The 12,521-nt window shown below is 40.6% G+C and overlaps 1 protein-coding gene across 1 annotated transcript in view; it reads left to right on the plus strand.

Annotated features, from left to right (window-relative positions):
- FOCAD (focadhesin) overlaps positions 1-12,521 on the plus strand; it is a 2,336,882-nt gene that overhangs the window by 2,209,044 nt on the left and 115,317 nt on the right. Inside the window, exon 44 of the mRNA XM_044060381.1 lies at positions 6,133-6,384. Coding sequence (XP_043916316.1) covers positions 6,133-6,384 — 252 coding nt within the window. The remainder of the gene's footprint in view (positions 1-6,132; positions 6,385-12,521) is intronic.

Consider the following 12,521-nt stretch of genomic DNA (forward strand, 5'->3'; position numbering starts at 1 on the left):
AGTGCAAAAGTGAATTTGAATATGTTTGCTTCCTATAAATTTTTGTTATAAATCTTTTCTTCTCCCGATTCTTCACTAACAACATGCCACTAAGAAATATACTACTCATCTATGTCATACGTGAACTTCAAAAATTCATTTGTCATATTGCTATGTTCAATAAAAATCGGATTTTTTCATCATTATGTTTGAACAAAGTTACTGTTAAACACAAAATTCCTCTCCCATTCAGTCATAACAATATTTGCAAATAATGGCCCACATGCGGACCCCATCACAACTTCTTTTTCTTGCAAGAATTACTGACCTTCAAAGTAAATATAATTATTCTTTAAGTAATTATTCTTTAACACCTTGTCCAACATTTCTGCATAAACTTTCATTTGTTCTCGGGGCACTTCACAATTCTATAAAAACTCTGTGAACCATTGAAGCATAAAACGTAAAAGAAAGAAAATTTTGTTTTTATTTTTATTTTTTATTTAATTTTCGAACTTTCAAAACTTCGATCTTCTGCCTTCGGCCGTTTGAAGTTCGAAGATATGTAGCTTTGAGCTTTAGAAATATGTGTATGTGTATGTGTGTGTGTGTGTGTGTGTGTGTAGTGCACTTGTATTGGTTCCACTTCTCCACTCCTTCCTTCTGAGCTTGATGTTTGAAAGGGACTTGAAACCATCAAGGGCTTCATGATTTTGGAATACCTATTTGATGCTGTGTATGTAGCCCATCTTTTTTATTCATACTTTGCCTGCTTTCTCTTGGATGCAGCATATGCTATTGTTTGGACAATGTGCTTGCTGAAATGAGCTTGTCTGAATGTGGATGACTAACTTAAATTCCCTTTTGATAGGCTGGTTCTTTTCTAGGGCAGGAATTAGTCCTTTTGAGATGCCTTCCTGGTTAGGAGATAGACCTTCTCAGATTGAATGGATTCTGAATTCACTTAATTTTTATCAGCTCTTCCAGGAAATTGAGAATCTGCCTGTGTCTTTGGTGTTTGTCTCAGCTTTCACTGGTCTCTTTCTTTTTGCAAGTTTGATCCTGAGGCTGGTTAGGCTTGCTCTTCCATACCTAGCCAGTCTCAAAAAGGAAGCTTCTTTGCCTCTTGAGGAAGGCTGGCAAACATCATATGTTCTTGCCCCTTTTTGTAACATCCATATTACCCAAGAGCATGATGCCACCAATCCAACTATACTAATTCTGACTATGGCTTAGGGTTTCCCTAGGAAAGGAAACTACTCAGATTTTTCACAATCTAGAGAGCTATCACCATGGACTTGGGGGTTCTATATTTTATTGTACTTAGTCATGTCTAAGAGTTTGTATTTCCTCCTCCACAGAGTGCACTTTTGAAATCAGTCAGAGGATGTCCCTTAGTTGGAATAGGTTCTGGAATTTTACTCCTTTCTCTTCCTGGTTCCAAAGTGGATGCACAGTTTCTCTTCTATCTTGGACCTCAAAGACTTCATTCAGCATGACTGCCTGTGTTTGCAGAAAGGCATTTTGATGCATCTTTGGATATAATGCATGTTTTTGTATATCATCTGTGCAAAAGATTCATCCATTTTGTCCTGTGTGGGCATGACATATAGTACAAATGATTGCCATTTGGACTTTTTTCAGCACCAATAATGTTTACTGGTTTGTTGGTTGTTCTTGTTGAAGCTTTGCAGAAGAAGGATCTCAACATTTTTCCTTGCCTATATGGCTGGTTTCTGATAGCTTTGTGTTGGTGTTTCCAGGAAACATCACTTTATTTTATATAAATCCACACTGATTTCCCTCTCAAAGGATTGCCAGTGTTGATGCAGTGCTATGCTGTTTCTATTGTCTGTCATTTCTGCACATGGAAGGTGTCATGGAACTTATAGTTTTGGCAGCCTGTGTGGAGATGTAGAGCAAGATTCAAGCATAGCACCTGCACTGAACTTAAGACTTGAGGGTTGCCACAATCTTCATGGTACAATTTATGTTCCATTAACTGAGAGTCCCCTAACCATCCAAATGACCAAGCTCAGGCATCTGTATATGTATTGTCACAATGTAATGTGACATGCATGTGGCTCTTTCAGACATCACATGCTTGCAGATCTTCTCTCGGTGTATACACCCATGTTGTTGAATCATGGAGTAATAGTTACCACAGTTGACCTCTTAGTGGAACTCCTATTCCTAAAACCTTCACCATCACAGGTACTTATGAGAATAATCTCACCAATGGGGTGCTTGCATTGACTGCACCATATTCATGGTTATCATACCCCCAGGAGGGTTGGGAGTGTGGCCTAATGGTTAAGGTGTTTGCTTTACAAACACAAGGTGCAGGGTTTGAGTCTCACAAGGGATAATTGGCTAGGCTTAAAATGGCTCGCAAGGGCAGTTTGCTTAGTACTAACCTATGAATCTAAGGAGAGGAGACTGTACATCACAACTAGGTAATCAGTCATGTGGTATCTAAACAGGAAAGGGGCTAGTAGTAGTTTTTATTTATTTTATTTTACATTTGTTTACTGGGAATGTCCGACTGGGATAAGACCCATTTTCAGTGGAGGCCTGGGGAGAAAAGCTCCACATACAGAGATTATACAAAATTTCTACAATAAATTATGCAAAAAAATATACGAGGCTTGCAGTACACCAGAAATTACATTCTGTGCTATTATAGCTGACATTTGTATTATACATTCATCCGATATAATAGTTTTTCCCCCAATAGAGCGAGAAGATTGTTGTCTGACCATGACACACAGATAGACATCAGTAATTCAGGATTTTACAGTCCATTGGATGGAAGCAAGCTGATGGGCATTTTGGGATGTTTTAGAACCGGAGGCTATCTGGTTTCAGACTTTTTCAAAGTGGAACATTCCAGAGATTAAACCTGTTTTGTCATTCAGAGGAATGTCATGTTCTTCCTAATCCACTTGGTTTAGCATGGTACTCTGGGGTAATCATAGATGCATTCTGCATCTTGTGACATGACTTACATGAGAGTTTTCTGTATGCTTATCCACTCCTCATCACAAAGAAAATTCAGAGGAAAAAAAGACCAAATCTAATTCTTATCAATCCATCCTGGCCAGGAACGGTGAGGCATCAAGCTGTTGGGTCCCTGGTAATACAGGAATCTCTCTCAGTACTAGTCAAGATTACCTATGGTTGGAACAGCACACAGTCCTAACATACGTCTTGTAATGTAGAGTGATCCAACCAGGTCTTTTTTTGGGGTGTCAGAAGTGATGAACATTGTCAAGAAGCTTTCCCTTTTGAGGGTCATCCCTCCTAGTCAGTACAGTTCACTCTTTAGTGAGACTTCTACCCAGAAGCACCACATCAGTTAATTTTTGGGTTATTCTGACCTAGCTCAGGCGTCTGTACAATTTTTAGCTTAGTTATTCCACTTTCAGGGTGCATTTGTCTGCTTTTTATGCCAGTCTTGACATTACAAACAATTGGTCTGTGGTTCAACACTGATTGTTCAAATAATTTGCAGTGTTACATCTCTATCCTCCTTTAAGCATCCACCCCCTTTGAGATCTGATCTTCATGGCTGGCAGATTTGATTCCTCATTTAAACCCGATGGTATGATGTATTTACGTGTATACATTTTTATTTATTTTTTTGCTGGTGAGCACTACTACTCCCCACAGGGTAGCAGGTGTAACACATCCCATATATAGGAAACCATTTTTGGTCTTTCAGAAGGATTATGCATCACATAGGACTAAGCTATATTCTTTCCTGAAGGTGGGATCAGAATTATCTCTGTATCTGTCCATTCAGCTCCTTGTTTTCTTTGTTAGGACAAAAACTAGGTAGAGAGATCCTCAGACTTTTGATGTATACTGCTGGCCCAGGTTTTATTTGAAATGGGAACATGATAGTCAGAAGACAGAACAGGTTGTCTTTTTTTATTTTGTGTCAGAAAATTATGAAAGTTTCTAAACAAATCCTTTCCAAGTGGATTGCCAACTTGTATCGTCTGTTATCAGACATCTAATTGCCTTTGGAAAATATTGCGGTCACTGGTACTGCACGAGGGGTGTACTGTTTTTCCTCTGCTTACTTCAAGAATGTCAGCATTGCGCACATTTGCCGCATGACCACTTCATCTGTAGTGCAAACATCCACCAAGCTTTGCTGTTTCAACTGCAACTCCAGGAGATGGGTTTCCTATGGGGTACCTTACACTAGGCCTTTTGAATCTTTATCTTTGGAGTTTGCTGCAGCTCCTCCCACCTGATATATATTGCTTTGGGTTCTGTCCAGGTGTAGGACCCTTCAAGGAGAGTCCCTGATTTGAAAGAGAAGAGAGATTTTCTTACTGTAGTAGCTATATTACAAGTGGAAAGTCCTTTAAAGGGTCCCAACATTCTCTCTTGTCATCCCTCTTTGTTTGAATGGATCCCCATCCATCCTCAGCAGTTGCTCTTTCCTGTAAGTCAGACTGGTGTATACGTTTATATGACCTGTTAGAGGTGTAGTTGCTATGAATTCACAGTTGGATTTTATACTTTTATAGTCAGATCATGACATGCTATCACACGTCAGCAACAAGTCTGCACACCTTGTGCACTTTTTTTTGCTCCCGTTCTGCTTCATTCTTTCCAGTTATGCCACAACCACCATCCATCACTGGGTCTAACAGCCTCTTCTACTGCCCTCTGACTGTTTCCATTCTAAGGCTGGGGACATAATGGAGCCTAATGGTGCTCGGTGGTTATGCCACTGCCTGCTTCCATTGCAGACATTTTTGAATTTATGACCTTTACCCCTTGGTATTCCTCCTCCCCTGCAATTGCCTTTTACATCTGAGGATTGCTTGCATCTATGGTCCACCTCTCCCCACAGGGAACACCTAGATGAATGCCCATCCATGCCATCACTTCAGACACCTGAACTGCTAATTGAACTTGAGTTGCCTGGGCTGTAGTTAGGGCTTTAGCCCTCTATACCACAGCACTGGCTAAAAATGGGATCTTCTGAGGGGAAAAATATTAAATCATGATTGGTGAAGGGCTTTTGGTACTCATGGGAGGGTCCCTCTCATAGATCAGCTGATAAGAACTGTCAAAGGAAAAAACTTCAAAGACCAATACACGTAAGGTTCAGTTAAGGCACTTTTAATTGACTTGCCGCAAGGAGACAAAAACATGTAAATACAAGGATTTGTCTAACTACTAACAGGAAGTATGTTCATTCTTATACTGTTTTACAAGACATGGCCTTCTAAGCTGACATAATCAAACACAACTTTCAGTATTGTTCTACAGCAGATGTTACTCAGATTTTCTGCTGACATGACTAGATTTGTGAGAAACTTTTGAGAAAAACAACCTGGCCTTGGTGACCATTAATCCATTTACAAGCGTCTATTGTACAGTGTTACATTTCAAGGTACTTTTCTAATTCAGATACAAGCAAATGCTGATTGCAGTTCATATTTTCAAGAAGGCTTTGCACTAATTATCTGTAACTTCTACAGCTGTGTATTTTCTCATGGCACAGCGGAACTTCTTGTCTAAGTTTCATACAAGTAGTATTGTTCTATTCATTATTTTCCTAACGCAAGCAGAAATCACCTGCTTCTCAGTAAATTTCCAAGGCACAAGCAAGATTTTAGCTAACCATACAAGGTCAGAAAGCAACTGCAGTTTGTACAGATTTATGCAGTATGAAATAGAATAAATGTGTTAACCCTTTTCAAGCTCTAAATGCACTAAGCATATTGCTAATACACACATTAATACATATTTTTCTAACAAGAACATATCTGTTTTCTCCCCCCACAGTGGTCATTCATAATTTTTTTAGCAGTTTTGATAAATAGAAGTGCCTTTTTTTACTTTGTCTGTGATACTAGTATGGGAAAGCTTTTACCACATATAAATGCTCATTAACAGGAGTGTGAACAGTTAAACAGAGATGAAGGGCATTCTACCAAAACAGAAGAAACTTCAGTTATAGCTAATTAAGTGTTTTGGTCACTCAGTCTATTCTGAGGTGACATATAAGTATGAGTTAATGTTCCTATTAAGTTAATAGCCACAGTTAAGCTGCACCATTATGTCTGACTTCTAGATGGTTAGTCATAAAATTACAGTGTATAAAATTTCCCTTTTCTTTTACAGGCTGCAGATTTTCTACTTCTGATCTTTGCAGCTGCTGTGGCTTCTTGGGCTGACTTTAGTATACCTTTGCTTCTTGGTGTCAGTGCAAATTGGTTGCCATGGAAACAACAAAATGCTCTTTTAAGTAGCCATGGAGCTTTCCTAGGACATCGCCTATTGGATGTAGTATCTGTGCATGAATGTTTATCACTTCTTCCACAAAGCATTCAGCTACTATTGGCAAAAGAGCCCTGGAAAGAACAAACACAGAAGGTATGTTTTCCAAAAGTTTATTTGTGCAAAATAAGTATACAGTCCACAATTATTTATGTTATGCACTTTAATTGCTTGTTGGATATGTATGTCTTATTTGTACATTTGTCTATGCTACAAAAAAAAAAACCCAAAAAACAAATGTATAAGTTATATTTCATTCCACACACAGTGCCACAGCATTTTAAAGTAAATTTCACTTCTCTTACCTGCAGAAGTGTGTGTGACGTCCCTCCTCTGGGCAAGCGAGCAAGGATTCTCAATCCTCATCACTGACACCGGTGAGGGACATTCGCTTGGAACAAAAATAGATGCACACAGTATTTCCAGCTGCATCATGCAGCTCTCTGCACCAAGCACAATTTCCCTTAAGAGCACACAGGGAGCACACTCAGTCCTGGGGCTGGGTTTCTCTTTCTCTCTCTCCAGGCCCCCAAATAAGACTCCCCCACTGACACAGCTGTAGAGTTGAGTCCTCAGCCGAGTTTTCCAAGCCAAGTCCTCCACCACCTTCTCTGTAAAACCAGTGTTCTGCATGTCTGCTCCAAGTAACTGACACACACACTCTTTGAGATTTGATTTTCACATACGTGCACACACCTGGGAAAGGCTGGCATACTAGATTTACTAGCTGTGTCCCTCTGCCCAGACTGTAAGGTAGGTACTGCCACCATAACACTCCAAAGCCATCTACTCTAAGGCTCTTACAAGGGTACCCAATTGTACTGAGTAAAATTAATGTTAATGTTTGACCAATGCAACAAGACTGTCAGGAGCAGCCACAATGTCACCACATAAATATAAGTATTCTCAAAGGTTAAAATATTCTCTAAAAGACCAACCACAATTTTATTTATTTATTTTTTATTTTACATTTGTTTACTGGGAAAGTCTGACTGGGCACAGGTCCATTTTCAGCGGAGGCTCGAGGAGAAAAGCTCCACAATACAATACAGCACACGAGAGAGGAAAAAAAATAGAGCGTACATATATAGCATTCATACACAATATGTTAGAGATTAACAATTCTTACAGTAGACAATCATTGATGTACATAAACTTAAAACAGCATTTGTATTGTTATTTTTTTTTTTTTTACAGTTCTGCGTTTTGTCAGGTAAATATCAACGAGTTCACAAGCTTTCAGGGGAAAACTGTTTATACTTAGCTGTACACTGAAAGAAGAAAAGTTTAAATACATTTAATAATAAATAATAAAAGAACATGAAAATGCCAAATATATGTTTACAATAAACACCAGAGTTTCAGTCACAGGAAATATTAAAAAGAGCACAGATGAAAAGGTTTACAGAAAAACAATACCTAACTAGTCTCACTATATATTCCAGACCGACTAAAGAATTAATGTTCCCTAGTTTAGTTATTAGAGCAAGGCAAGATGACTTGGGTGAGGGATCTTTCTTTGTCAGGTTCCAGCTGACTGGCCTGAGACTTCTCTCTCATCTAGTATTAAAACATCATTTCGGTGCTGGGTTACAGAATTGACATCTCACACATCTGATCATCTGACTCTTGGTTCCCACACTACCCCCCTTTACTAGAAACTGAACCAGAATCTAGCACCTGTGTGTCATAATACACACACATTGAGCTCTGCTAAAATGTGCTATAGCATCTGGAAGCTATAAAACCATTTCAAAAACTTCCATCCTTCCAAGGTAGCAATCAACTCACCCCTAATGGCAATACAGTAGGATTACTAGTTCTGGTTTTCACAGACATTTTGAAGTTTCTGGCTGCAATCAGAACTGTAAAATATAATCTTTATGGCCTAACCCAGGTAATTTAATGTCAGATTATTTTTCAAAGATAGTGGGACTGACATTGACCTCTTCTCTTCCAGTATCCTCTGTTACAATATATTCATTTCAGCAGTTACTATACAGTCTGACATACAGCTGTATTTCTTTTCTCTCCAACAGGATCCACTGTTGGCACATTTTTTTAACACAAGTAACTTTACAAATACATTTTCAACACAAGCACCTGTAAAAATCAGTTTGATGTATAAATGATATATAATTCTTTACAAAATGTAAAAATGTTACACATCCACTGCCCTACTTCTCCTGGCATAGTTGGCAATACCTCACATCATCACAGCATGTTAAATGGTGAAATATAAACACACTTATTTGTATGTACATATGCCTCGCCCATTCATACATGCGTGCACACACACACACAGCAAGATGTACACATAAACAGGCGGAAATATCAATATGCCTAAAGACAGTATACAGAAAGTTCATCCACTGTAGAACTTGTAGCACACTGTATGCTTGTATTGGTCTTGACTGAAATTAGTAGTACTTCTGTCTGATGATGTCAGTTTTCATTCATCCTCAACATATGGGACTCTGATCCAACTCGGCTATTATTTCAGCTCCTGGAAACCTATAAACTCTCGAGCTCCTCCCTATCCATAATGCTCTGGTTCACATTCCCCTCAGATCTTGTAGGTGCTGACTACTCTCGAGTCTCATCTTCTTGATAGAGACAAGTCCATTAAAAAAAACTTAATTTATCATATTATTGTATCTTTTCTGTAATATTCCTCCTGTCACTGTAGTTCTAGAATCTGTCCTTTTTCTTGGTACTGTTAGTGGTACATTTTTTTTCTCCCTACCCTCTATCTTTAAAATAAATAAATAAAACTATCCAATCTGTCATTATAGTTATTTCTATATCTTTTAGAGTGTGTGTGTGAGTCCATGACAGTGGTATCTGTAACTTTGAATTACTTTCCTTTTTTAACAGGTATCTCTCTGCAGGAATATGTCTGAGAAAGGTTTTTTTTAAAAGTGCACAAAATGCAGACACAAGATGCCCTTTTCAGATGGTCATTCCTTGTCTGTGTACTGCTTGGGACCCAAACATCTGAACAAGCATAGGGCCCTCACAGAAAGAAGAAAAAGTTGATTTTGAAAGGGATGTTACCCTCAACTTTTTCCCAAGCTATCTCTAGGTTCCAACCTTAAACTTCATCCAAGATGCGGGACCATACAAAAAGGTCCAGTTCAGCTGAGGCTCAGTTCTCCCCAGAACTGAAGAAAAAAGTGCCTAGGTCAGATCCAACTTTACCAATGTCTCATAAATCTTCAGATCTGCCAAAAATGATATCCCTGGATCCTAAGAAAAAAACAGTTTTGGATCCAAAGTTTTTGGATCCGAAAACCCTTCCTCAGACTGTCTACTTCTGTCATTGAATCCAGTACTGTCTAGGGCACTCTCTCCCTTTCTGGATAGGTGCGCTTGGCCTTTTTCTATTGTATCCTGCCACTCTTCCAGAAGTCTTACTGAAGCAGATGTGGCAAGGATGGTGAGAGAACTGGTCACGGAACAACTTCAGAAGGGTGGCCTTAGGGACTTCCACAAGCTTCTACTCCTGCTCTGACTCAACATGTCGGATCAGAGGTATTGGATCTAAGTGCTCTGAGCTCATCTGTGTTGAATCCAAAGAGACTGGTATCTTGGGATCTGACAGTGACTCTGAGGTCATCAGCTCTCAGAGCCAAAGCTTCCATATTGGATCCGAGGGGGGTTCAGTTGACTCTGAGGTTCTTGGAGCCTTCTCTCCCTCTCAGAGCTTTGATGTTTGATAGTTCGGCTCCAGCTTCTTCCTCAGGTGGACAGCCTATGAGGAGGGGGGAGCTGCTAGAACAGGGACTCCTCTCTCTGCTCCATTGGTCTCCCCCCCCCTGGGGGGGGTCAGACTTTGAGGTGGTGAAGAGGGTCTTCTCTGTACTCACAGATCAGGTAGGTCCTCCCATCTTGTTTCCACCATTGACCACCCAACTGACTTTGTCATGTGATCCTCACCACTGTACGCCACTGGGACAGCCAGCCCAGTGCTTCCATTCTACCCAGTCTGAGAGTCTTACCTCTTTCGATACTTCCCCAGACAACCCCACTGAGGAAGTTCCTAGGAAGAAGCCCGTGCATCTGTGTCTCCTCATTTGACTACTTTACAAACAATTGTGAACTTGTCCATGATGTTCATCTCCAACATAACAGAAAGTGATTTGTGGAGCCTTTCAAGTCTTCTTTCATCAACGCTTCAGACCCATGGTGAAAGAAACACTCTCCAGATGTGAAAAAGATAAAAAGAACTTGTCTGCCGTTGGAGTAAGTTTTTCAACCGACCCCTCCCCCCCATAACCTTTTCAAGGAATCGGTGAGGAGACCGCAAAATGTGGTTCAGAAAATCTCAAGGTCCATTCCAAGATTACGTGGAACTGGTTCTCCCAGAGGCAGAGGGGGAAATAATGGGTGAAAACACCCTTGTGGCAAAGGAGGCCTGCAGAATACAGGGTCCAGAGATGCTTTCTTTCACAGGCGTATCAGGGCTCCTGAAAGGAGGCCTGATTGTCTTCCTCAGTCAGGACTCTTACTTTCCCTACACCAAACAGTCTGCCTAAATATAACAAATGACACTTGGGTGCAGAGAATTATTACCAGTGGATAAAGCATACCCTTTTTCCTTTTGCTCCCATCAATAACAAAGCTCCATAATGTTTCATGCAGTCAGAGGGAGCTGATAATTCAACAAATTCAGCAGTTGTTCACAAAAAGAGTCATCCAATAGGTTCCACCAGTCCAAATAGGATCTGGAACTTACTCAAGGTTCTTTTTGGTTCCAAAGAAGACAGGGAACTGGATTCCGATTTTGCATCTCAGTGTGCAAAACAAGTCGGCCATGCATACCAAGTTCTGGATGGTCATGGTACAGTCCATTTTACCCATTCAGGGAAAGGATGACTAGGTGTGCTCTGTAGACCTGCAGGACGCATACTGTGACATAAAGATGAACAGAAGGTCCAGGAGGTACTTGCACTTCTGAGTGGGAGCCAGTCACTCTCAATTCAGAGCACTGCCCTTTGGTCTCACTACAGCCCCAGGGTACTTACCAAATGCATGGCAGTGTAACAGCACATCTCAGACTGTGGGGAATCCGGGTTTTCCCCATATTTGGACGACTAGCTCATCACCACCCCAACTAGGCATCAGTTGGTACAAACAGGAGACTAGGTACTAAGAACTTGCTTAATTCTTGGAATCATAGTAAATCACAACAAATCATACTTGCAAACCGCCCAGAAGCTGGAATTCATAGCCGCAATCTTCAACACACAATCCCTGGTTGTGTCCCTTCCATTACCTCGAGTACAAACTATCCAAAACCAAGTCAGGAGAATCATTTGCAGTACAAAGATTTCAGCCAGATTAGTTCTGCAGGCACTAGGTTTGATGTCTGCAGCCATAATCCTAGTGCCCCTAGTGAGGTGTCACATGAGACTTTTACAATGGATGATGCAAATACAGTGGTCTTTTTTCAGTCATCTTATGTCTGCCAAGATCAGAGTGATCCAAATATGTAAAATTTACCTCTCATGGTGGATGCAGTCATGCCAGTCTCAACAAAGTCAACTGTTCATACTTCCTCAGCCCAAGGCCATAGTGACCACAGATACTTCTCAGATTGGGGGGGAGTATTATCTAGGGAAGACATCAAAGCACTTAGTCCCCCAAAGAGACCAATCTGCATATCAGCATTCTAGAGATGAGAGCAGTGCTTCTTGCGTTGCAAGCACTGCAATACACTCTCCCTCTCTGGACACTTGCGATTCAAATAGACAATATGTCAGTAGTTTGGTATATCAACAAACAAGGAGTGGTCCCTCAACCACAACATGGTGGAAATCATTTTCCATCAGTGGGGTCAGCCTTGCTGCGATCTCCTTGCATCTCCCCTAAACAAGTGCAGCAGCTTCTGTGCTCTAGAAGTCACCCTTGTGGGGGAGCCAGACAGAGATATTCTTCTCCATGATTAGACCCCCCGGTCTGTTGGTCTGTTATATGCCTGTCCCCCAACTCCCTTGATCCCCGTATTTCTACAAAAAGCAGTCAGATTGAAGAGCAGAGTCATCCTCATTGCACCATACTGGGCTTGACAAGTTTGGTTCCCCTTTCTTTGGCCTCATCTATTGTCTCCACCTTGGATTCTGGATCTGACTCTAGACCTTCCTTCCCATTCGACAGAACTGTCTCACCCAGACATTTTGACCCTCAGACTGACTACATGGTTTCTCCAATTGCATTGATGGCCAGGCAAC

The sequence above is a fragment of the Protopterus annectens genome, chromosome 2.part0 (assembly GCF_019279795.1).
Source record: "Protopterus annectens isolate FY-2018-M chromosome 2.part0, PAN1.0, whole genome shotgun sequence".
Lineage (NCBI taxonomy): Eukaryota > Metazoa > Chordata > Ceratodontiformes > Protopteridae > Protopterus > Protopterus annectens.